Source organism: Cenococcum geophilum (assembly GCF_001692895.1).
Source record: "Cenococcum geophilum 1.58 unplaced genomic scaffold K441scaffold_54, whole genome shotgun sequence".
NCBI classification, from domain to species: Eukaryota; Fungi; Ascomycota; class Dothideomycetes; order Gloniales; family Gloniaceae; genus Cenococcum; species Cenococcum geophilum.
The window spans coordinates 491,671-514,636 of NW_027137612.1; the positions used below are offsets into that span (position 1 = coordinate 491,671).

At 54.5% G+C, this 22,966-nt stretch overlaps 8 protein-coding genes across 8 annotated transcripts; 4 read left to right on the top strand and 4 right to left on the bottom strand.

Moving 5' to 3' along the window:
- Positions 1-154: 154 nt before the first annotated feature.
- K441DRAFT_680945 (P-loop containing nucleoside triphosphate hydrolase protein) lies at positions 155-2,254 on the bottom strand (the record flags this gene model as incomplete). Its single annotated transcript, XM_067651418.1, has 3 exons — positions 155-1,330; positions 1,374-2,033; positions 2,117-2,254. 3 exons carry the CDS (start codon positions 2,252-2,254, stop codon positions 155-157), a joined length of 1,974 nt encoding a protein of 657 aa, XP_067499200.1.
- A 156-nt stretch (positions 2,255-2,410) lies between these two features.
- K441DRAFT_619161 (Low temperature viability protein) lies at positions 2,411-4,266 on the top strand. The gene is made up of 2 exons (XM_067645862.1): positions 2,411-2,530; positions 2,598-4,266. Exons 1-2 carry the CDS (start codon positions 2,511-2,513, stop codon positions 4,039-4,041), a joined length of 1,464 nt encoding a protein of 487 aa, XP_067499201.1. The 5' UTR covers positions 2,411-2,510; the 3' UTR covers positions 4,042-4,266.
- Positions 4,267-4,668: 402 nt separating this feature from the next.
- Positions 4,669-5,487, bottom strand: K441DRAFT_644549 (trafficking protein particle complex 1). The gene is made up of 3 exons (XM_067646759.1): positions 5,368-5,487; positions 5,101-5,314; positions 4,669-5,037 (listed from the first exon to the last, which is right to left on the bottom strand). The coding sequence occupies exons 1-3, from the start codon at positions 5,402-5,404 to the stop codon at positions 4,773-4,775; spliced, it is 516 nt and encodes a 171-aa protein (XP_067499202.1). The 5' UTR covers positions 5,405-5,487; the 3' UTR covers positions 4,669-4,772.
- Positions 5,488-5,647: 160 nt separating this feature from the next.
- Positions 5,648-8,826, top strand: K441DRAFT_699686 (Pkinase-domain-containing protein; the record flags this gene model as incomplete). Its single annotated transcript, XM_067653175.1, has 7 exons — positions 5,648-5,907; positions 5,970-6,039; positions 6,184-6,333; positions 6,497-6,890; positions 6,949-7,361; positions 7,413-7,550; positions 7,633-8,826. Exons 1-7 carry the CDS (start codon positions 5,780-5,782, stop codon positions 8,824-8,826), a joined length of 2,487 nt encoding a protein of 828 aa, XP_067499203.1. The 5' UTR covers positions 5,648-5,779.
- A 4,569-nt stretch (positions 8,827-13,395) lies between these two features.
- On the top strand, positions 13,396-14,983 carry K441DRAFT_689898 (Pkinase-domain-containing protein; the record flags this gene model as incomplete). Its single annotated transcript, XM_067652345.1, has 2 exons — positions 13,396-14,802; positions 14,852-14,983. The coding sequence occupies 2 exons, from the start codon at positions 13,396-13,398 to the stop codon at positions 14,981-14,983; spliced, it is 1,539 nt and encodes a 512-aa protein (XP_067499204.1).
- Positions 14,984-15,877: 894 nt separating this feature from the next.
- Positions 15,878-19,530, top strand: K441DRAFT_273650 (uncharacterized protein). The gene is made up of 2 exons (XM_067640895.1): positions 15,878-19,125; positions 19,249-19,530. Exons 1-2 carry the CDS (start codon positions 16,090-16,092, stop codon positions 19,333-19,335), a joined length of 3,123 nt encoding a protein of 1,040 aa, XP_067499205.1. The 5' UTR covers positions 15,878-16,089; the 3' UTR covers positions 19,336-19,530.
- Positions 19,531-21,060: 1,530 nt separating this feature from the next.
- On the bottom strand, positions 21,061-21,639 carry K441DRAFT_273675 (uncharacterized protein). Its single transcript, XM_067640896.1, has one exon. It carries the CDS (start codon positions 21,498-21,500, stop codon positions 21,171-21,173), a length of 330 nt encoding a protein of 109 aa, XP_067499206.1. The 5' UTR covers positions 21,501-21,639; the 3' UTR covers positions 21,061-21,170.
- K441DRAFT_667321 (uncharacterized protein) lies at positions 21,443-22,052 on the bottom strand. Its single transcript, XM_067649815.1, has one exon. The coding sequence runs from the start codon at positions 21,866-21,868 to the stop codon at positions 21,548-21,550; it is 321 nt and encodes a 106-aa protein (XP_067499207.1). The 5' UTR covers positions 21,869-22,052; the 3' UTR covers positions 21,443-21,547.
- Positions 22,053-22,966: the final 914 nt, after the last annotated feature.

Sequence of the window (22,966 nt, forward strand, 5' to 3'; positions counted from 1 at the left end):
CTCTATATCATAGTCAGTTAGTTAGCTAGTTAGCTAGGCCAGTAACCTAGCCCTAAACCAAACGCCTAAAAAAACCCGCGACATCCCTTCACGCAACCTCCCCACTCTTAAAAAAGGAGAACCAAAAAAACAGAGAAATGAAATCACGCCACAATCACTCATACTCCGCCCTCCCCTTCCCCCTCCTCTTATTCCCCTTAAAATGCTTCTTCCCACCCAGCCTCAGCTCCGCGGGATCGACGCCGCGCTCCAGCGCCACCACGGCGCGCTCCTTGCGCCCGCTCAGCTGCTTCGCGCGGCCCTGCTCGCTGTACTGGTACTGGAACGGCATCACCACGCGCGCCGCGCCGCCGTGGTCGGGGCCGAAAAACTTCCTGTCGAGCGCGGAGGACTTGGCGCCCTGGACGGGCGGCAGGGGCAGCTCGTCCGCATCTGTTTTCGCATCCGTGAGCGAGGCGGAAGCGGCGTCATCGTTGTCGGAGGGTGCGAGCAGGGCGCGGCGGCCGCGGCGCTGGGGCAGGTGTGCGGCGGCGTAGAGGGCGCGGTTGAAGGCGCGGGGGTCGAGCGGCGGCGTGGATGGCGGCGGGTGGCAGAAGAGCAGCTTGCCCTTGACGTAGTCTTTCAGCACGTGGCGGGCGGCGCGCGACTCGTCCGGCTGGCCCTGGCCCGTCGTGTGGAAGCCGCGCGCGGTTGCGTAGGCCCGCAGCACCTCTTCAGCTGTCGGCACCCCGGTGCCACCCTCCTCCAGCGGCCGCGTCGAGATCTTCACGCCGTAGATGGCCTCGAGGAAGGCTTGTGGGATCCGCTGCGCTACGAGCTCGGCTGGGCCAGTGAATTCGCGTAGCTGGTCGATAGGCAGCACGCCGCTGCAGACTAGCTCGGCTTTGGTGGTGGCGAAGTTGGGGAAGACGAGGCCGGGGCAGTCGCACAGGATGACGGAGTCGCTGAGATGGATGGTTTGGAAGTGCTTGGTTTTGCCGGGGGTGGCGGAGACAGAGACTTTCTTTGCGCCGATGAGGGCGTTGATGGTGGAGGACTTGCCGACGTTGGGGTAGCCGACCAAGCCGATTTGCGTCTTGCGTGGTTGTTCGTCCGGTCCTGTGTCGATTTCGGGAGAGTGCTTGAGGAAGAGCTCTTCGAGCTCGTCAGTGGTTAGTATCCTCGTTCGCTCTGCGTTTGATAGAGGAATTGCTTCGTCAGCGCTGTCTGCCTCCAACTCTTCTTCGTCGACCCATTGCTCGCCCTCCTTTTGTTCGTCTTGGATGTCCAACTTCCGTGCCTCATTTGCCAGCTCGTCCCCTTCTTCATCCACTTCCTCATCCACCTCGTCCTCATCCAGATAAGCGTCATCCTCCCCCTCTCCCTCCCTCCACCCTCAACCCCCTCGCCTCATTCATCTCCTTCGCCAATTCGGCCGAGAAAAACCTAAAATTGATTCCCGCCTCCTCAAAATACTCCGCCCATGCTGTCCTCTGCTCCAGCGTCATCATATCGGCCTTATTCACCAACAGCAGATTATTCTTCCTCGGATCCACCTCCTTAACGTACTTCTCCAGATCCTCGGAGCGGAACAGCAGCGGGTTTCTCGCGTCCACAATCTGGACGACCAGATCGGAGCGCTCGATAACCCGCCACAGCTGGCGCCAGACCTCCAAGTTCCGCTCAAACGGCGTCATCAGCAGATCATTGCTCTCCTGCAGCTCGGCCAGGCCGCGGCGCCACTCGAGAAGTGCCTGGCGCTCGCGCTCGTCCAGCTGCTGCGGCGTCGTGCGCGCGTCCCAGGCCGGGCGCCGCGGCACCGTCAGCCGCGTCCGGTTCTCGCTGTGCTTCTTCATCGTGGCCCGCTCCTCGGCTGCCGACAGCAGGTACGGGTTCTTCTGGTCGGCTTGGATGATCTTGACGCTGCTGATTTTCTCGGCCGTGAAGTCCGTCCCGGCCAGCTCGGCGGTGCTGAGGAATTCGTCGAGGGCGGCTTGCTCGGTTACGGAACGCATTTTCACCCATGAGGCTTCCTTTTTCGGGTTCGTGACATACTGTAGATTCCCATGTTAGTGTGTGAGGGTTTGAGAAAGGCTGAGAGGGGTTGAGAAGGGTGGGTTGGGGGTGTGTGCCATACGGTCTCTCCATTTGCTCCAGTTCGCTGAATGGCTTGGTGGTTGCCCCGCCTCATGTCTGCACCCTTGCCCTTGCCAAAGCGGTCGTTCATCAGGCTGTTCCCCAGCCCGACGGCATTCTTAGACTTTGCTAGTACCATTTTCGCGGCGTCGAGGTATTGAGGTTAGAGTATTGGTGGTGAGGAAAGGTGTGGCGTTGAAAGTCAGGATTATTCGCGAGAGAGGAGACGTCATTCACACTTCCTCGCCAAAAATTGAAATTCGACAACCCCGGACAATTGTTAAATCCACCAACGACGCTTTTGTCAGCACTTTTTTCCTCCACCTTCCACCTCACTTCCCCTAGGGATCCGCCTCAAGTAATCACCTCAGCTAGCAGCAAGAGACTCGCCCACAATGCCGCGCCGAAAATTCATGTGCGTTTCCCGTTTCCCGTCAAGATTTTGGGACAGTGAACCCCCACTAACCCCCTCCCTCCGCCAGCGACAAAAAAACCGCCACGACATTCACGCTCGTCCACCGCGCCCAGAATGACCCACGCATCCACGATGCCGACGCCCCAGACATGGTGTTCAAGGAGGTGGGCGCGCCGAACCTTCGCCAGCCCGCCGCCACCGCTAACGACCCAGCCGCCAGCTCTGCGAGCTCTGCGGGCTCTGCGGCGTCGGCTGTGGCGCCGGCCCGCAGTAAGGCCAGGTCGCGCGGCGACCTTGAGGACGAGTTCGGGCTGAGCGTGCGCCCGAACGAGGGCGAGGCGGCGACCTATGGCGTCTTCTACGACGATTCCGCGTACGACTACATGCAGCACATGCGGGAGCTGGGCGCGAGCGGGGATGCGTTCTTCGTCGAAGCTGGCGGCGCGAAGAAGGGCAAGGGCAAGGAGAAGACGATGAAGCTGGAGGACGCGCTGCGTGGTGTCGGGCTGGATGGGGGGAGCGAGGCTGGGGTTGGTGTCGGCAGCGGCAGCGGCAGCGTCGTGTCGAGGGATGCGCGGGACCTGTTTGGGGAGGATTTGGCGCCGTCGGGGTTTGTGCGCAGGACGACGTATCAGGATCAGCAGAATGTGCCGGATGCGTTGGCGGGGTTCCAGCCCGATATGGATCCTCGCCTTAGAGAGGTGTTGGAGGCGCTCGAGGACGAGGCGTATGTAGATGATGATGACGAGTTGTTCGGTGAATTGGCGGGAGATGGGTTGGAAGTTGATCCTGTGGAGTGGGAGGAAGGGGCGTGGGATGAGGGCGAGGGCGGGGGTGTCTCGATAGGCCAGCAGTATGAAGAGGATGAGGGGTGGGAGACTGATGATACTATCAAGGCTGGTAACTCACCCAAGCCCAGCAAAAAGAAGACTCCGGCGCCTTTGGGAGATCTCCCGGCCCCAGATTCAGTACCGGAATCCGCTGAGGAAGGAGACGATGCCTGGCTACACGAGTTCAATAAATTTAAAAAAGATGCCAAAGTATCGAAGGCCGCTAAAGCCGCGGCCCCCTCAGACTTGACCGGAGCATCAGCCCTCACAGCCGGCGGACGTCGCAAGAAGCGCAAAGGCGCGCTGACATCTACTTCAGGCTACAGCATGACATCCTCCGCCCTACATCGTACTGAGGGACTCACTCTGCTCGACGAGCGCTTTGAGAAGATTGAAGAGGAGTACGCAGCCGAAGACTTCCCTGACGACGCTTCTATGGTCTCGGGAATGAGTAAAATGTCTGGGTTGAGCAAAATGTCAGGGATGTCGGGCATTTCTGGGACGAGCGAGGTGCCGCAGCTGCGATCAGATTTCGACGGCATCATGGATGACTTTTTGGGAGGGTATTCTATGAGCGGGAGGAGAAGAGTGAAGAAGGGCGGGTATCAGACCGGGCTTGAGCAGCTGGATGAGATTAGGAAAGGGTTGGGACCGGCAAAAGTTAGGGCGCAGAAAGCATGATCACGAGTTTTATTTGGTAGGGGCGTTTAAAGGGTTGAAGCGTAAGGAGGACTGTGGCCGGATGGGAAAAGTGCCATGAAATTTGACATAGGGAGATGTGCAGCATGATATACCCGGATGACTGATAGAAATGGGACGAATTTGGAGTTAAGATTAGGACAACAAAGGAATTGATGCAGGGAGGTCTGAAGGATAGTATCTACTCTGAGTAGGAAAGTTGAATTGAGTTACAAATGCTTCTAAAGTGCTCCTCGCCATCCATCTGATTACAAAATTACTTCACTGACATGCCGAAACACTTCCCAGCATCTGATAGAAGCGAAAGCTGTTGGCGAATTCTGCGTATCTATGCACTCATTCTGCATCACGGTATTTGTCGTATGTACACATATTATTAAGACTTTTCACCTTTAGTTCGCGCACCCGGACATTCCTCCGGCATACCCAAGCAGTATTGCTTCTCCTGAGGAGTGTGCTTGAGTATCTCTTGGTAACCTTTGTGGCTGCAGTGTCCCGGACATTGCAGTGCTCGCCTACTCGCGGCCAGAGTTCTTGCATGGTGATAATTACCATGCATTTCTTCTGATCGGAGGCGTGGAGTCAAGCACGGTTGGGTAGAGCTCCTTCACCCGTGAGACATGTCCACATTCCATCTTACCTTCCGGCAATACTATAGCCGGTATCATGATGAAAAGACAGTGGTCTTGTGCTTTTGTCAACGTCTATATCTCCTAGGCCGGAGTTGCAAAGGGGATTCTTACGACGAAGGAATCAAGCCCTCTTTCAAACAGCTCGTTTGCAACACCGATTCCTCCAGGATGTTCCACTGGGGACAATGGGTTCTTAACCACATACTCGACGTATAAGCTTACCCATATCTGGTGAAGGGCTACTCGAAGATTGTTCTGCTTCGTATCTGTGAGCATGACAAACTTCATTCTCGTCGGAGTCTCGTAGTAGTGGAGCTTGTATTCGCCAGTCCGGTAGGAGAGGAAGCTGTGAAGGGCCAGAGCTGGTTAGCAGTGGGCATGCGAGACCAATTGCAACTCATTTGCGCACCTATCGTCCTCTCCTCCCAGCTTCCGTACCATATTTCTGAGCGAGAATACCAGGCCGAATATTAGCTTGGCATCGTCTTCTTTCGACAGAGCTTTGCGGGTTGTGGGAACGTTGTCGCCATTGCTGGTAATGCTGGAGCCGGACTGCGGCCGCACACTTTTACCGCTCGAGGATATAGGTCTCGGAGTCCATCGCCTGGTATAGATGCACTCGGCTTGAGGGTTGTTAGTGACAGGCACTGGAGAGGTGAGGGAGACTGCGACGCACTATGTCGATCGAAGATATAGAAGGAATAGACGACCATATTGAGAGTGTTCGCAGGTGTAGACGGGCCGAGTAGATCCACCAATGTCTTCACTAGAATAGACGGTGGGTATGTAAAGCCTGGTGGGCGGTGGACACGCAACGTGGAAAAACAGTCCGGCCAAGCTTTGCCCAGCAAGTGGACCCTGTGCTCGTGAAAATGAGGGACCCGGCCAAAAAAAAGTGGGCACCATTGTTACTTCCAAAGCCAACAGCCCCCACCACCAACTCTCTCTTCGTCCAACCTCACTTCCCTCTGCTACCTAGAGATACCACTGCAGCTCTTGTTCATTTGCTCTGTTGAGCCACTTCTGCGCCGTTATATAACCCTGCACCTCATTTCTTCCTTATTTCATACTGACGTCGATCACACAACATGCCCCCCGCACCCCCGACGAAGCTTTTATCTACAGACAATATCCCCGGCATCCTTTCCCCAGACGACATCAGCTTGGCTGTGCCGTCTGCCGGAGAAGGTACTCGACCGCCTACCGTCAAATACATGTAATGCTTTCCCTACTATAGCACTCTGAAAGCTATGACTCTAATCGAGAAACCCCCACTAGGTCAGCTCCAGCCTACCAGAGCCCCCTCCGACACCACCGCCGGGCAGCGTCCACCACAAGACAAGTCAAAGTCCGTAAAACCAAAACCACCCGGCCAAGCACACACCAATGAAATTGGGGATGAGAGGCAAATTGAGAAAGAAAAAAAAACATATAAATTAAACAAAACATAAGTTAGCAGCTCAGCTCTAACGTGTTGTTGGTGTCCGAGCAGGAAACGCTCAACGCGCGCTCCGAGTACAGCAACAGCGAGGATGACGGCACCGCCCAGCACCGCATCAACCAGTACCTGATCAAGCAGGAGATCGGCCGCGGCTCCTTCGGCGCCGTCCACCTGGCCGTCGACCAGTATGGCCAAGAATATGTGAGGAATCCCACTTGGAATTAAAAGTACAACCGAAAGCTGCTTGCAGATAGGACCTTTCCTCCATGTATGCGCGGGGTTTGATAATTGGGGACAGGCTTTTTTTTTCCTGTGTGGGGGCCGAAAAGTGACTTTATGCTGATTTTTTATGTGTGTGTGATAGGCGGTTAAAGAGTTCTCGAAATCGCGCCTGCGGAAGCGCGCCCAGTCCAACCTCCTCCGACGGCCAAGTGCGAGAAACAGACGTCAGGGCGCTCTGGCTGCGGGCCTGGGCTTCAATTCCCCTTTGCATCGACATTCGTCCTCGGACACCGATCCGAATAACTCGCTGGACCTGATAAGAGAGGAAATTGCTATCATGAAGAAATTGAATCACCCAAATGTCGTATCCCTATTTGAGGTTCTTGACGATCCTGAAGAAGACTCCCTGTACATGGTCATGGAAATGTGCAAGAAGGGAGTAGTCATGCAGGTGGGTCTTGAGGAGCGAGCAGATCCATACGACGAGGAGAAGTGCAGATGCTGGTTCCGGGACATGATTCTTGGGTTAGAATACCGTAGGTACCAGGGAATCTCAAGGGCACGGAGCTCCACTAAAACGCTTGCCTGGTATAGTACACGCTCAGGGCATAATACACCGAGATATCAAACCGGACAACTGCCTCATAACCGATGATGACGTCCTTAAAATTGTCGATTTCGGAGTTTCGGAGATGTTCGAGAAGGAGTCGGAGATGCAAACAGCAAAATCGGCTGGATCGCCGGCTTTCATGCCCCCTGAACTTTGCGTTGCCAAACACGGCCAGGTGTCTGGGAGAGCTGCAGATATCTGGTCCATGGGTGTAACGCTCTACTGCCTGCGATTCGGCAGAATTCCGTTCGAAAAGAAGGGGGTGCTCGAGTTGTACGGCTCGATACGAAATGATGGCGTGGAGATAGGAGGCGACTGCGACGGAGACCTGAAAGATCTGTTGACAAAGCTGTTGGAAAAAGATCCCCAGAAACGGATAAAGATGGAAGAGATAAGAGTGAGTAGTCTGACCTAGGTATTAAAGCTTGTAGTATTGACTTTGGTGTAGGAACACCCTTGGGTCACGAAACGTGGAACAGATCCTCTCCTGCCCACCTCCGAGAACATCGCAATTATTGTCGAACCTCCCACAGAAGAAGAACTCAACGCGGCCATTACAGGGAACATGGGTCATCTAGTAACAGTCGTGAGTTACCCTACCTAACCCCTTAAATATCCCTTCCGCCCGCACTCCCCCCTTCCTCCACCAAACACTCACCCCCTCTTAGGTCCGCGCCGTAAAACGCTTTAAACAGCTTCTCTTCAGACGCCGCCCCGAACTCATGGAAGGCATCCTCGGCAGCGCCTCCCGCATCGTGCAACCACCCCTGTCAATGCGCAGCACATCGCGCTTCCGCAAATCGAAATCCCAAGACTCAGACGACCGGCGCCCGCTCGAAGGAGTGTTGACGACCGAGGGCGTGCACCGCAACATCGAAATCTCGGACGCGGGCACGCGGCTGCCCGAGCACATCGATAAGATGGCCTTCCTGCAGTCGCAGTCGCAGTCGCAGGCGCAGGCGTCCGAGGCGCACCGCGGCAAGAACGAGGTTGACAGATACGCGGCCACGACGGCCGCGGCGCTAGAGCCGCACGCCGGCAGCACCACCGACGCGCCCCACGCCCACGTCCGCATCCTACACGAGAACTCCCCAGCGCCGCTCACACAGCAGCCGCAGCCGCAGCCGCAACCACAACCGCCGCAACAGCCGCAACAGCAACAGCAACAACAGCACCCTCCCCCTCAAACCCCGCAACAGCAACCACAACCGCAACCGCTCCCTCAGCTCGCCCAACCTCAGCCGCCCCGCACCGAATCCGGCACCCCCTCCCCCGGCAAAGGCCAAGCGCACGACCCGCTGCAGGACACGCTCTTCCTGCACATCGGCACGGGCAGCGACGCCATCGACAGCTCAAACCCGGACCCGGACAACACGTCGCTGCAGCCGCCGGACGGGCCGATCGTCGTGTCCGAGTCGCCGTCCGCCGTCGATATCGACGTCTACGAGCGCGCGTACCAGGACGAGATCGCGCGGATTCTAGAGGCGCAGAAGAGGCGGGAGCGGGAGATGGGAATGGAGGAGGGCGATGGTGGTGCGGGAGAGGGCGAGAGAGTGGGAAGGGAGGGAGGGGATGGTACGGCGGGGAGGATGCGGCGCCCGACGCTGTACCTGACGCGTCGGGTTGAGGGCATTAAGGCGATTCGGGAGAACGAGTTCATTTTCGATACGGCGCGCTTGGGGAGGGAGGTGCCGAAGGTGGGGTTTGCGAAGTTGATCGAGAAGGCGAAGAGGGTGGGGGAGGGGGCGGGGGAGGGGGAGAGGGAGGGGCTCATTGCGAGGGGGTTGAGGGGGTTGAAGGAGGGGAGGGAGGGGGAAGGGGAGAAGGAGAAGGAGAAGGAGGGGGCGGGAGTGGCTGAATGAGGGTTGGATAGGATAAGATGGATGGGATGAGAGGAACGGCTTTGGCTGCGGCTGGATTCCGTCACTTTTGCGGTACCTGGTCTCCACTACTCCTCTTGTCGCGCATACCTGCTGCGGGCTGGGTTGGGTTGGGCTGGTGGTGTGTATCATTTAAGAGAGAATGCGCCTTACGAGCTGGTAGGCATTGGATATTTCTGTTTGCGGGAATATGACGTTGGGCGAGGAGGCTGGTGGATTTGGGATTGGTATCGGTATTGGCATCGGCATTGGTATTGGTATCAGTGTAGCTACTTCGGAATTGAAGTGCTCGACCATCTTGTGTCTGACTGTGTTGTTTGCTGATCCTACTGTTTGATCCTGCTGTGTTTGGTGTGCGAGGTTTGTATTTTTTGAAAGAGGGTTAAGAGGGATGGAAAAGGGCAGGGAGGTGATGGATGTGTTTGGCATTTTTGGGGTGGCCTTGTTCAAATGAGGGGAAGGGCGGGATGGTGCTTGCTGAAAAGAGTAGAATATGAATCAGGCATCTAAAAGGTAGTTAGAGAATGAGGGCTAAGAAAACATAGTAGACTTAAGATGCTTGAAATTCAGCGTCATTGATAAATTCATGAATTATATCTGGTGCCAGGAATATTTCTAAACCAAGTGCATAGGGTAAAGAAGTAGAATCAGAGCACAGTAAATGATTAATTCTGACCAAACTGGGAGATTGTTTCGGGACGCAGATCCAATTTCGCTGGTATTTCTCTAAGAGACTTGTGGAGTCCCTCATGGTCGCAACCGTTCTTAGGTCCGCACACGCCACTTCCGAAGTCCGGTCAGCCCCGTTAACGCTAATAGTGGGCGCTAATAAGCTAGATTAACGTCTTTATCGCCTGCGGAGGTCTGAATAGCAGTTCCACCGTCCTTATCTTACCGCGCAGAGGGTCAACAATGTGCTGGCGTCTATGACTAGGCGTAAGAAGGCTCTTCACACAATCTATAAGCATCTAAACCAACGCCAGGAGTACTAGAAGGCCTATAGATACTGCCGTTGATATTTAAGGCGTCATTTTCAGAGGTAAGTAAGGTCACGTGATAGCGATACTTGGTTAAAATCGGTATCCCTTGCAACGGTAAAATGGGCCCTGCCGTTATCGATAAAGGCTAGCCAATTAGGTCAATAAGACTAAGGGCTTTGGGGCCATTTTTTAGCAATGCGATTAGGAGAAACCTTATATTAAGTCTTCCAAATAAGGTCCTTGTCAACTTTAGCGCGATTAAAAGGCATAGTAGTGGTGTAATTGATATAAGCGTTATTTGAAAACGGTTGTTCGCGCACGGGCCATCCACGCGCAGGACCTTACCGTTGCAAGGGTTAAAGTACGGTTAAGTCGATCGACCTGGCCGCACAGGCAGTTGAGTACCCCTACGGAAGTGGAGGGAACTGGTGAGATCGGGCAGAGTTCACCTGCCAGGTGGGCGATTTTTGCCAAAATCGCGCAGTCTATTCTACTTTTGGCCTTACAATTGCGGCTGACATGAGGACTCCACCTGGCCAGATAGGGGCTCGACTTTCGGCTGCCAAGACCACCGGGGTCACTAAACGGACGACTCCCGCCAGGCGGATATTGGTCTGGGTGGCCCGTGAGCCACCAGGTGGCTTTTTTGACCGCCCGCCTGGGCCAATTTGACCTGGCCAAAAAAGGTTACCAAACAAGCCCTCAACGGGCTCGTTTGGCAACAAGTGGCGCTGATGCAGAAAAGCCCCAGCGTTCGACAGCACGCACATGCTGGCTGAAATCCACTTCTACACCGCAGCTGTCGAAACCATTAGTCATTCGAAAAATTCTAGCTGCCATTGAGTAGACGAGGTAACTCGAGATAAACAACAAAAGATACACCGCTTTTGTTTGTACATTAGCGCTGGCGGAGCTGCTACCGGCGGGACGTGCGATTTGTCCTAGCGTAGTTGTTGCGGGAAGAGACGAGACGCTGACGCTTTTCTTCGGTGGCTGCCGTATTAGCATCTCAAAACTCATGTTAAGTGTTTGGTTGGAATAAGCTCTACGGTCAGGCGAACTGCTGATTAGAAAACAATAAAGGAGTGGTTTTTTTTCTTTTTCCCCAAAGCTAAAGCGTCTAAGAACTGCCTGAACAGGCAACTTCGTATATCTGCCTTGTTTTTTTCTCGTTCGGTGCATTGCATACTCCAGGCATCCTCGGCAGTGTTACCTCGATACGGTGGCTCGAGACGATCAGAGCGTGTGAGTATGATCCCGGAGATAATCGTTCTGCAACCTGACCACATTCGACCCGGGTAGATGGGCCTGTGGAACGGGTGGTCGATTTGCGGAAGAAAAGTCGATCAGGAAGGGGGTATTCTGCGTGATGTTTCATCATAGTGGAGGGGATATAATGTTGAATGTTTTAAGTGGAGTAGGTGTTATGTATGCAACCTGCGGTTGAGGTGTTTCTGCTCCACTCTGTTCCTGGTATCGTCCTCCAATGATATCTGGGGTAAACTACACGGGCTCGCCGGATCAGCCTCGCGGCGGATGCGATGGAACACAATGGACGCGATGGATGCGGTGGCTAGGTGGGTAATGAGAGAGTGATTTGCGGGGGCTGCTTATCTGGCGAGCTTGTCAATAGTAGTAGTACGGCTTAGTTGCGTATGGCGGACGCGGAAGGCGGGAAGCTGAGGTAGAGAGTACCGGGAGAGCACTGGCGAGTACTGCTAGTGTAAACAGCTCATGCTTTGCTTGCATCGTCCCGGGATGCCGGTCTACTCGCCTGTCCGGGTCGCTTGTCTAGGACGTCCGTCAAACCCGCTATAGCGCCCACCAAAGTGCATCTCACGAAATTTCCAATTTCAGATGGGCAAAGTGGGGAACGGATATCGAAGTAAAAGTGCAACCCTGGCCAATCAACACGCATCGTGCCTATGGCTACTACGGCTGTTTACGTGCTCTGTGATCCCGACTGGCTGGGCAGAACCAGCATCCCGGAATCGGGGAGCGGTAAGTGGTCTGTGTGGGAGGCTGCGGGAGACTGTGGGAGAGCGTGGGGGCTGTGGGAGTGCATTGCAGTTCAAATAGAGACGGCGGTGCATCCGACCTTGCAGCAGCTCTGCAGCGCCTTTGCAGCAGCTTGCAGGGTGGAGAAGTCGAGTCGCATGCAGATCCTCAAAGCTGAGGGATTTTTGACTGGCTCATCAGGAGCTTCCTGCCTCTGCTTTGCGCGCCGTTGGAAGGGAAGTTTGGTGATGACGAGCGAGTCCCGGGGCTGATGGAGAAGACCAAGCGACCTTCTTTCTCATGGGCTATGTCAGGCAGGCCAACGTCAGAGACGCGGCACACGTTATGCGACTAGTCGGCTGAACAGCATTCACGAGCAGGAGCTGATGGGCTTGTCCCCGAATTAGCAACCGGAGGAGCAGGAGCAGGAGCAGGAGCATCAAATAAGCAAGCAGTGAAGCAGCAAAGCAGCAAAGCAGCAAGACAGGGTGAGCGGATGTTGCATCATCTTCGCCTCTAACAATGGTGTGCGATGCTTATGCGTTGAGAGTACAGGGCGTTTGGTCTCGGCAGAAAGCTTGAGGAAGCGATATTGCAAGGGATTCCAGGCATGCACGTGGCTTCTCTAGACGCCTCTTTTGTTCTTGTTGCTCGCTTGCTCGTCATGCGGAGTGAAAGGCCGGGTCCAATGGCGGCCAGAGAGATGAATGGGAGACTGCACAGCCAGACTGCACAGCCAGACGTCCTTCCCAGAAGTCCAAGAGTACGCGGTGGCTGATGGGCCTGCTCTATACAGGACGCGAAAGGACGTGCGGTCGGATCGTAATAATAATCAGATCTGTTTGCAGCCTGACCTTCCTCTTCCTCTCTTTTTCCTCCGCTCGCGCTTGGAGTCAGTTTTCCCTGCTTCCACCAGAAAATAAGATTTATTAGAATCAGCTTAGTCTGTCTCCCATAATTTGTAAATCGCGCAACAAGCCCGCAACACGAGCGGACCACCTGCGACCACCTGCGACCACCTGGGACCATCTGCGTTCGCCCCCGCAGCAATCATTCCCCTTCACCCTCCCACTATTTCCTATTTCTATCGAGTCCACCGTCACCACCACCACCACTACGCAAACCTCCCAAATTCGCATTATTTGAGAGTAATCTGTCAACTTTACATTTCTGTTACACCACCTCGCCCTCGTATCGCCCCGACCCCGGCGACACAGCCACACTCAACTCCAACCCAGCTTTCTAAACCATCCTCGCCGCTTTTGTCAGCAATATCGAATCTACGAGCCTCTCTCCGTACTGCCCGTCCGATGCCAAGGTTTTGCCATCGGCAAAATCTTGACGCTACCAGTATCAGCGACTCTTACATACTGCGGGAGGCTTCTTTTTTCGCGTTGATGTCCAAGCACTAATTGTCACGTCGGCCGTTTTGTGGGTATTAAACCTTTCAACTCTGGGCTTTGCCCCAGCCGCGCGAGACTCCAGTCTCAACGGAACCACCACCAACCACCTTTTCCACGTTCAAAGCTTCTGTCTCAACACACTCGGCTGGGTCTCGCGATAACATTAAAAAATGGCTGCGACTGCCACCGACAAGCTTGCGAGCAGTCCCCCAAGCACAAGCCCCAAGACCATAACCTCACCCGTACGGTCCTCCTCTACCACCTCCTCGCTACTCTCACAGCTAGACGGCAACTTCTCGTTATCACCTCCGAAAAGCGCTGGCACAAACTCTCTGCAGTCTAATAACACCCCGGGCCTGAAGCCGAAGAAGCCGACAATGTCCTCGCGCATCAATGGCATGTTCACTCGAAAGGATACCGAGAGCAGAGACTCTGCACGAATAGCCCAGCCGGACAGGATGATGGACAAGGGGATGAACGGTGCTTCGCCGGCGCCATCCATCGTCGGGCGGCCTCCGCTTACGCAACAGACGTCAACTACTGAGAAAAAACAGGCCGACAAGAAAAGCGGGGCTGACAAGAAAAAAGAAGCAACCCAACAACCCTACAGGCGTTTCTGGATCAATGAGGATGGCACCCACGAGCATCACCTAAAAGTGGGCAAGCGTCAGGAGACACTTTCGGATATGTTTCAGAATCTCATGACAGGCAAGAGGCGGGAGGGCAACCAGGACGAGCAGCCGCTAAGCTTAATGGCTAACTGGGCAGACGTTATGAGAAACGAAAAGGAAAAACTGGCAGAGGCAAAGAACACGGCCGACACCTCGAAAACTCTTGCGCAAAAGTACGGCAAATGCCAGGAGGTCGTTGGTCGTGGTGCTTTTGGCATTGTGCGGGTCGCCCACAAGACTGACGCCAAGGATCCGAAGCGCGAGCAGCTCTATGCTGTCAAAGAATTCAAGCAGCGACCGGGAGAGTCGGCGAAGAAATACCACAAACGTCTCACGGCCGAATTCTGTATTTCTTCGTCAATGGCCCATCCTAATGTAATCAATACTCTCGATCTTCTTCAAGACGACAAGGGCTTGTATTGTGAGGTCATGGAATACTGCTCTGGCGGAGATCTCTACACTCTAGTTCTTGCGGCGGGGCAGCTCGATGTCACCGAAGCCGACTGTTTCTTTAAGCAACTCATGCGCGGAGTCGAATATATGCATGAGATGGGCGTTGCGCACCGAGACTTGAAGCCGGAGAATCTCCTTCTCACCCAGCATGGCTCCATCAAGATCACCGATTTCGGTAACGGCGAATGCTTCCGCATGGCTTGGGAGAAAGAGGCCCACATGACCGCTGGACTTTGCGGCTCGGCTCCTTACATCGCTCCTGAGGAGTACGTCGACCAAGAGTTCGATCCTCGAGCAGTCGATGTCTGGGCTTGCGGTATCATCTACATGGCCATGCGAACGGGCCGACACCTCTGGAGAGTCGCACAGAGAGGTGAAGATGAATTTTTTGACAGGTATCTCGAAGACCGTAGGGAAGAAGCCGGGTACAGGCCTATCGAGGTCTTGCGTAGGGTAAGCCATCCAACCCCATTCAGAGATTTCACCACTAATGCGGCGACAGCGTCAATGCCGTAACGTGATCTATTCGATTCTCGACCCGAATCCCGCGCGCCGTCTCACAGCCCACCAAATTCTGTTCTCGGAATGGGTTAAAGAGATAAAAGTTTGCCGTGCTGGCGACGAGGGCTTCTGACATACGGAGCAGGGCAAAAGGGAACCTCAGCTAGCAGCTCTTCTAGGGCAGCTCGTTTGAGACATCCTCGGCCCCCCGGTGCTCAATATCTCCTTATCCTTTCCTCGAGGCACACTGCTGGCCTCCAGCTCTCTTTACCGAAATCTACGCACCTACCTTGCTGCGACTAAGCGTTGACGCATTCGGCGCTTCATACTCTTGCATGCGTATTACAATAGCATAGCAAGCACACTTGACTCGTTCTTCTTTAAGCACCTTTTGTATATTCAGATCTAGTTCGTTCTTTGCATGGCGTTCTACGGTATATTTAGCACGGCGTTATTCTAGGAATTCGAGAAGGAGGTAGAGGCGGATGGGCGGACATTTGAAAGATCAGGCGGGACGGCTGCGAGGCTATAGACCTTGCATATGACTGAACCGGACAGGACCGGGGTTGGGAGGGATCTCTGGAGCATTCACTCGCTCTCGGTATTTGATTTTGTGCACGGTTTGAAAGTACTTCTCCCTCTCTGTGCTTTCATTGATACGTTGCTACGTTGCTACGCGCTACGCAAATATACGCTTGCTGCGTTTTGCGTTCTGCGTGCTGCGTGCTGCGTGCTGCGCCCTACGCGCTTACTAGGTTCATGGGCATGCCTTTACGACGTGATAACTTTTCTATTGAGTGGATTACATGTGTGAGTATTCGATGTGGTATCTGTGCTTATGCAGGTGAGGGCGGAGTTTGATTAGTGTATTTGTATAATGTACATAGTGGCTTTGGATAGCCTTCCGGAGTTAGTAAAGCTGTGAAAATTGTAGTCTTATGTTTTCTGTATTATTAAGTCCGTAGTATGCGGTGTGGGGGCTTGGCTTGCACTCTAGGATTAGCAGGTTGGTGGGTGAGACGATTCGAGGGAAATTCCTTGGTGGCGTCGATCTCGCCTCAATAGGTCGCTGCAGGTCCTCTTGACACCATGTCAAACTCGAAAAAAGTCAACAACTCGACACCGCCTATTGAAAACAACCGCCTTCTCTTAAAATTCTCCGTGTTTTTCATAGTGCCGCAAAATCGCGCACCAAACCTCCAGCTCCATTTTCAGCTTGCTTGAGAATGCGCCCAAGCAATGCCCACGATTGGCGCATATGTCTGCATATGGGCAAACCTACTATTGCTTTTGTGCATCCCACTAGCCCAGAGCACAAATGAAACCACCGGCTTGGAATCCCCGTCCATTTCTTCAGCTTCGATAGCTTCCGCTTCGATTTCTCAATCCTCTTCGACCACTACAGCCGCTTCTGTGAAGCTCCCTGCAGCTTACTCTTCATCGACATGTCAATCTCGCACCATTAACTACATCACGCACACGTTGCCGCAGCAATGCTTGAAGACGAGCTGGTCGGCATCTTCGAGAGCTGCCGCCGCAGATGCAGAGGCTTCGGAGGCTATAGCTTCTGCTGGGACTCTGGTACTGCGGTGGTGGGGAGATGGGGCGGGAGACCGCTTTAAGGGAACCGAAAGCGGACCTGATAGCCCAGAACCCAGCTTACCCAGCCCAACAGGAGATATAGCTCCAGACTCCGCGTCACCAGCACACTCGATTGCGGCTGGTGCATCCCCCGCCATTCCTTCTCCCACCGGCACGGCAAGCACAGAGCCGGAAGTCGAGACCGACTCTCCCCTTGACAATGCGAACTTCCTTTCGTTCGAAGAGTGGAAAAAACAGAACCTTGCCCGCGCTGGGCAATCGCCTGAGAATGTTGGACAAGGTCGGGGTGCCTCGAGCGGTTCTGGAGGTAGACGGAGGCCTGTGAGCATCAACAACGCGTTGGACTCGCTAGGTGAAGATGCTGAGATAGAACTGGACTTTGGAGGGTTTGGAGATGCTGGGCAAGCTGATGGCGGGACCGCCAGCTGGGCTTCTGGAACACGCCAGCGGTCTGATGCCTCCAAGACCGGTGATGAGGGCGAAAATGTCCCCCCAAGCTCTCGAGCTCGCAGCAAAGATGCTGGCAAAACGTGCAAAGAACGTTTCAATTATGCCTCCTTCGACTGCGCCGCTACCGTCCTCAAAACGAACCAGCAGTGCAAGAGTTCCTCCTCGGTTCTCGTTGAGAATAAGGATAGCTACATGCTCAACGAATGTGCTGCTCAAAACAAGTTCATCATAGTCGAGCTCTGCGACGACATCCTCATCGATACTATCGTCCTGGCAAACTTTGAGTTCTTTTCTTCCATGTTCCGCACTTTCCGCATCAGCGTCTCGGATCGATATCCTGTCAAGTTTGACCGGTGGAAAGAGCTTGGAGTGTTCGAAGCCCGCAATTCACGAGACATCCAGGCTTTCCTGGTTGAGAACCCGCTTATTTGGGCGAGGTACTTACGGTTGGAGTTCTTGAGTCACTATGGCAACGAATACTATTGTCCGGTCAGTCTCCTGAGAGTTCATGGCACAACCATGATGGAGGAGTTCAGACATCAGGAGGAAGCGGCAAGAGGTGAATATGACTTTGCAGAGCCGATTGAAGAGGCTGAGGGGGAACCGGTCACTACTGCTATGCCGGTAGCTGAGGAAGACGCAGCAGGGGGGGCTCTCGAGATACCATCAGAGCATGTTAAAGTTACGGAGCCGTCAAGTGTAGAAGAGTTCCGCAAGGAAGAAGATGCGTCTCAGTCGGTAACTCAAGAAAACCCACGAAGCCACCATGCCGAGCCAGAACCGGTTCAGGATACTCAGAAGGGTTCACAAAATGAGTCTGTTCAGCCAGCACAATTGACAAACATCGAACTGTCTACCTCAGAGACCCAGAATGGATCACAGCCTCCTTCTGATGCTCGTAAAGCGGCATCGGCCTCACCTATCAACGGCACACACGGGGGTAGCGCTGGTACGGCGTCTGCCGCGTCCGGGGGAGCCGAACGTAGCGATCCGGCTCCCTCTGGCTCCGATTCAACTTCTATGGGAGCCTCATCGCCAACGAGTAGCTCGCAAAACGCAACCAGTGACAGCTCAGCCTCAACTTCCCACGCCGCCTCAAAGCCGTCCACAAACGACACACCCAGCGCCCCACCCACCAAACCTCCCTCCCCCTCCACAGACCAAGCCCAAACCCGCCCCTTACCCTCGCACACGCAACCACAGCCCGCCAACCCGACAACCCAAGAATCCTTCTTCAAATCGATCCACAAGCGGCTGCAACAGCTCGAATCCAACAGCACACTCTCGTTGCAGTACATCGAAGAGCAGTCGCGCATCCTACGCGACGCCTTCATCCACGTCGAAAAGCGGCAACTCACCAAAACGACCACCTTCCTCGCAACGCTCAACACCTCGGTCCTCGCCGAGCTGAAGGCCTACCGCGTGCAGTACGACCAGCTGTGGCAATCGACGATCCTGGAACTCGAGTCGCACCGCGAGTCGCACGAGGCGGAGATGGGGGCCGTCTCGGCGCGCCTGAGCCTGCTGGCCGACGAGCTGGTGTGGCAGAAGCGCATGGCGGTCGTGCAGAGCACGCTGCTGCTGCTGTGCCTGGGCCTCGTGCTGTTCGTGAGGAGCGGCACGCTGGGCGCGCAGCTCGATGCGCCAATCGTGCAGCAGCTGGTGCATTCGGCGAGCTTGGCCGCGAAGAGGGGGTTCGATACGCCGCCCGCGAGCCCGGAGAGCGTGCGCCGTGGTGGTGGTGCCGGGGCCGGGGGCTTCCGCGGTATCTGGCGCTGCGAGACGGGGGGGAGTAGTGGCGGGGAGGCCGGGGGCGCGGATGCGGATGCAAGTCATGGCGGAGCGCGATCAAGGGGCGGCGGAGCGCGATCAACAATCAGAGGAGCAGGAGGCGGCGGCTCAGACCCCGCCGACGCAGACCCCGACGCTCACACTCTTGTCCGGCTCGAGTTCTCCCCCCCGACACCCCCAGGTGCTACCGCAGACGGCCAGCGCGACAGCGGCGCCGCCCGCGCACGTCTCCCGCTCAGCGCCGCCGAGCGCGAGGTCCAACAGCTGGGCCGCGAGATTGCGGCCGAGGCGGCGCGGCGCGGGCTTAGGGTTCTGGCGACACAGTCCGGGCCGGCGACGCCGAGGGGGTCGAGGGATTGTAGGCCTAGTTGGGAGGAGGTGGAGAGGGCGGTTGGGATGTTGAGGGGGGCGCGCGCGGGGTCGGATCCTGGGGTTGGGGGTGCGGGTGCGGTGCGGCGGGGGAGTCCGTTGGGGNGGGGGGGNGGGGGAAGTAGTGATGGGGATGGGGATGATGATGACAGGATTAGAGAGGATGAGGAGGATGAGGAGAACGAGGAGGGGGATAACGAGCACACTGATGATGACGATGATGGCGAGGCGTCTGGGCCTGGGGAGGACGGCCTGGATTTCATGGTGTACTGATGTTTAATTATGCTGTTGCCGGTGCATTTAAATGGGCGTCTGGAATGTAACGGCGGGCCTTGTGTTCGGGCGGTTGACTAGTTCTTCGTGGCGGGCGGAGCGCGCCTATTACTTAATGTCATGTCCGATTTCTGCTGTCTATAAGGCTGTGAGTGGTGGTGCGCTGAGGGTGAGATGGGAGGGGGGGCTGAGGTTGAGGGTGCAATGATCAGATTATCGTCTCTGGAAAAGTCGCCTCAGCTATAATCTGATGTGCCGAACTAAAGAGAGCTGTAAGAAGACACCAATACGCCGAAGTGGCTCTGCTTGTTACTCGAAAAGTTGCGAATTTGTACCGTTTGGTTAGCAGGATCAGCAAGCACTTACAACGAGATGCAAAGAGACGGTGTATGGTGGTTAAAGTCACCAAGCATTGTCTGATGAAGAGGGGTACTTCGATGGCTAACTCCCTTTTGACGTCTCTCCTTTATGTGCGGGGGTTGGCGTGGCTGCTTTCGCCTGCATTTGGCAGGGATAGTATCATACTAGTCACCATGCAACCATCTGACTGTTCACTACCAAGGGGTAAATGGAAACCTGTAATGCAGCGTTCCCCTTTGAAAATTCCCACGTTGCCATGAGGACCTCATTGGCGACTAGAAAAATTGCAGGGTTTGATCAACACTCAAATTGACCTAATACATGCATCAACTGTTGATAAGAATAGACTCGGGATCAGTTCCACTCTTGTCAGGCGACTTCATGATCATACCTCAGCGGAAATGTAAGAATATGAGGTCCGAAAACCCCATACGGCCTGATCCACCTAGCGGTAGTGAAAGGCTATAGTTAGAAGCATGACTTTATAGGATAAAGTATGGTGTTTCAAGCCTGGTTTTCCAACTCCGAAAGGCTGCTTCATTACGGCTAGCTCCGTTTCTTCTAAGACTTTCTTTAGCATGTGGAGAAGGGTTTGATGAAGTCTAACCACTTAGAATGTTCGGCAAGCGGTCTATTGTCCCCTGGAGGGCCGTTTAGAAACATGGGCAACTGTTATTCGAGTGGTTAAAGACCGTAGAGCACAATCTTAAGGCTTCACAGGGTCCAAGGGACCCCAAAGGATGGAGTAGGTGGATTCGATCTCAGTTCCATCCATCGCTGCCTGGCAATCACAACTTTCATAATCGTAGCCGTTACCCATTGAATCTAGAGCCTCGAAGCCCCAGCTTTGTTTCGACTTCTTCCTGTTCTTTTCCCTCCCCTGGGCCCTTGCTGGGAATCCACTCCAGCCTAAATTAACTACTTGTGGTTTATCCTAAACGGGATTAACGCTTGCCTATCAAGGCTAGCAGTCGCTCCACTCCAATCCAAAAAGATCACTGATTGGCGAGACCATCCCGGCTAGGATGTGTTTGAAAGCTAAAGCGTGATGAAGAAAAGATCCCTTTGGACAGGTTATCGATCCACGCGCTTTGGGTATGAAGCTGACTTTTTAGCGCAGCATTCTGAGAACGTAGGCGCTCAATCTCCGCTTGTTGTTCGTTGCATGCTAATTCTGGCGCAGGCTGCTCGCAACAGGGTCCGTAAAACTTATCAAAACTGGTCTCTTTTTGTTTGTAATTTAATTTACTCATGAAATAAAGACTTGGACAGATATCTGTAGCTTTGGGCCGCTCATCTGGATCAGGGTCAAGCATTTGTCTAATTCAAAAGCGAGGCGCCGCTCATGGGCACGGGGTAACCGGTTCAAAGGAGAAAACCATGAGTTGATGCGCCTAATGTTAGCTTGAAAATGATCGATCATGTTCTGGCCTGAGACTCCTAAGGTCTTCGAAAGGAATTTCGACAAGGGCATGTCATTTCCAGGAACATAGCGCTAAGAGAGAATATGTCCGCTGATCGACGATTTGGTTGGCGCTCAGACACCTCAGGTGCACGATATTTTGGCGTTCCTGGTCACTGGCGCCGATAGCGGAGAAGTCCGTCGATGCTCCGAAATCCGTGATCCAAAGGCCATTGTGCGTGAGCAGGACGTTTCGTGGTTTGAGATCTTTGTGCTTAATACGTTGTTGGTGGACATAAGAAAGAGCATTTGCAGTGCGACCGTAGCAACGATGGAGCCTGCTGAGATATACCTCGTACAGCTCGTTCCTAAAAATTGCTCTCAGTCGGCCTTTTGTGTCCATCCAAGTTTCGTTTGGTTCTTTATCGTTAGCCAAGTTTCTCTAGGTCCTCAAGGAAAGCAGACAGCAACAGGCCAGAACAGCAGTCCGAGCCATATCCCATGGGCATAAGATCCTACTATGCTGATGATGTGCTTGTGTCGAAGCCTTTCTACCGATTCAATCTCCCCGCGGTCATTGAGCCTGATAGCATGTCGGCAGTATATATTCTTCCACGCTAGAGTCGCGCCGTTGAAGCTTGTCTCGTACACACCACCGTTAACGCCAGGGTCAAGGAAGCGGCTAGGCCCAATAGGAGGAACTGTGTCCGGACAGAAGTCTACGTGGCTTGAACCATAATAATTTTCCCATACCGATGGAGGTGAAGACATGATGTTGGAAGATCTCGATTTGCAGGCATTCGACTGAGCTGCGGAGGCGCGTTTTCATGTCACAGAGAGGCTGTGCAAGGCTGAAATTCTGCACGCTTGATTGAACGAGATAGAAACAGATTATTGAAGCCTGAAGCATGGACACTGGCTTCTGCAACTCTAATCTAACGATTGGCGATCGATGCAATTGCCTTTTACCTTGCTAGTGGTCGGTTAGACTTGCTCTGAGGTTGGTGTCACGATCCTTTACGTCCAAAGGACGGTTTAGCACCAGGTGGTCTTATTAAGATCGCGTTGCAAGAGTACTAAAGGGTCTCAGACAGCCACTAGGTGCCCTGCTGGAACCTTCCGAATATTCCGAAGTTAAAAAAGCGCAGCGAAGCTTTTTGAATATTGGTCTGCGGAACCTTGCATGCATTAATCTCTCAGTCACGTGTGAGTATCAATATTTCGACCATTCGATTTATGCCGGATTAGGTCTGATTGGAGAGCCCGTTCCCCCTCGGAATCCCAACCGCCGTGGCAGACGGGAGGGCACGTTTGAGATGGCTGCAGGTTGACGTATCGCCGCGGATCCCTTGTGCAAGACAACCAAACGGCTGGCTCTTGTACTTTGTCGCTATCTATTGCCTCCCGAACGATACTGGATCTCGCGAGCATTGCGCCTTGCTAGATGTGAGATCGGTTTCAGCTGTCACTGCTTATGTATCTGAAACACGGCGCGGCATCACGGCGTAATCCATCCTTTGTTTCTCTCTTCAGTGGGAATCTGAGCGGTGCGCTTGAGGCGACAAAATCTGTGTCAGCACCGCTCGTCATGGTGACTGGCATGTCCCCGGCCGGCGTATCGGTTGCTGCAGGTGTGAACCGATCGAGGCAAGGGCCGCAGCGCTGAACCGCCCTACTCTGTGTTTTCTGTGAGATGCAGACTTCGGCGGGCTTGAACAGGGCGGAATGGCGGTAAGGAGCGAGCAAGAGGCGCGGTTAGACGCCCGGAAGAGGAGCTGTGGGCGTGCTGCTCAGGCACCAAACACTGCCGGAACTGGGCGCGAACTAAATGGGAGAGCTGGAACGAGCGCTCGGAGAGGGAGGCTCTGC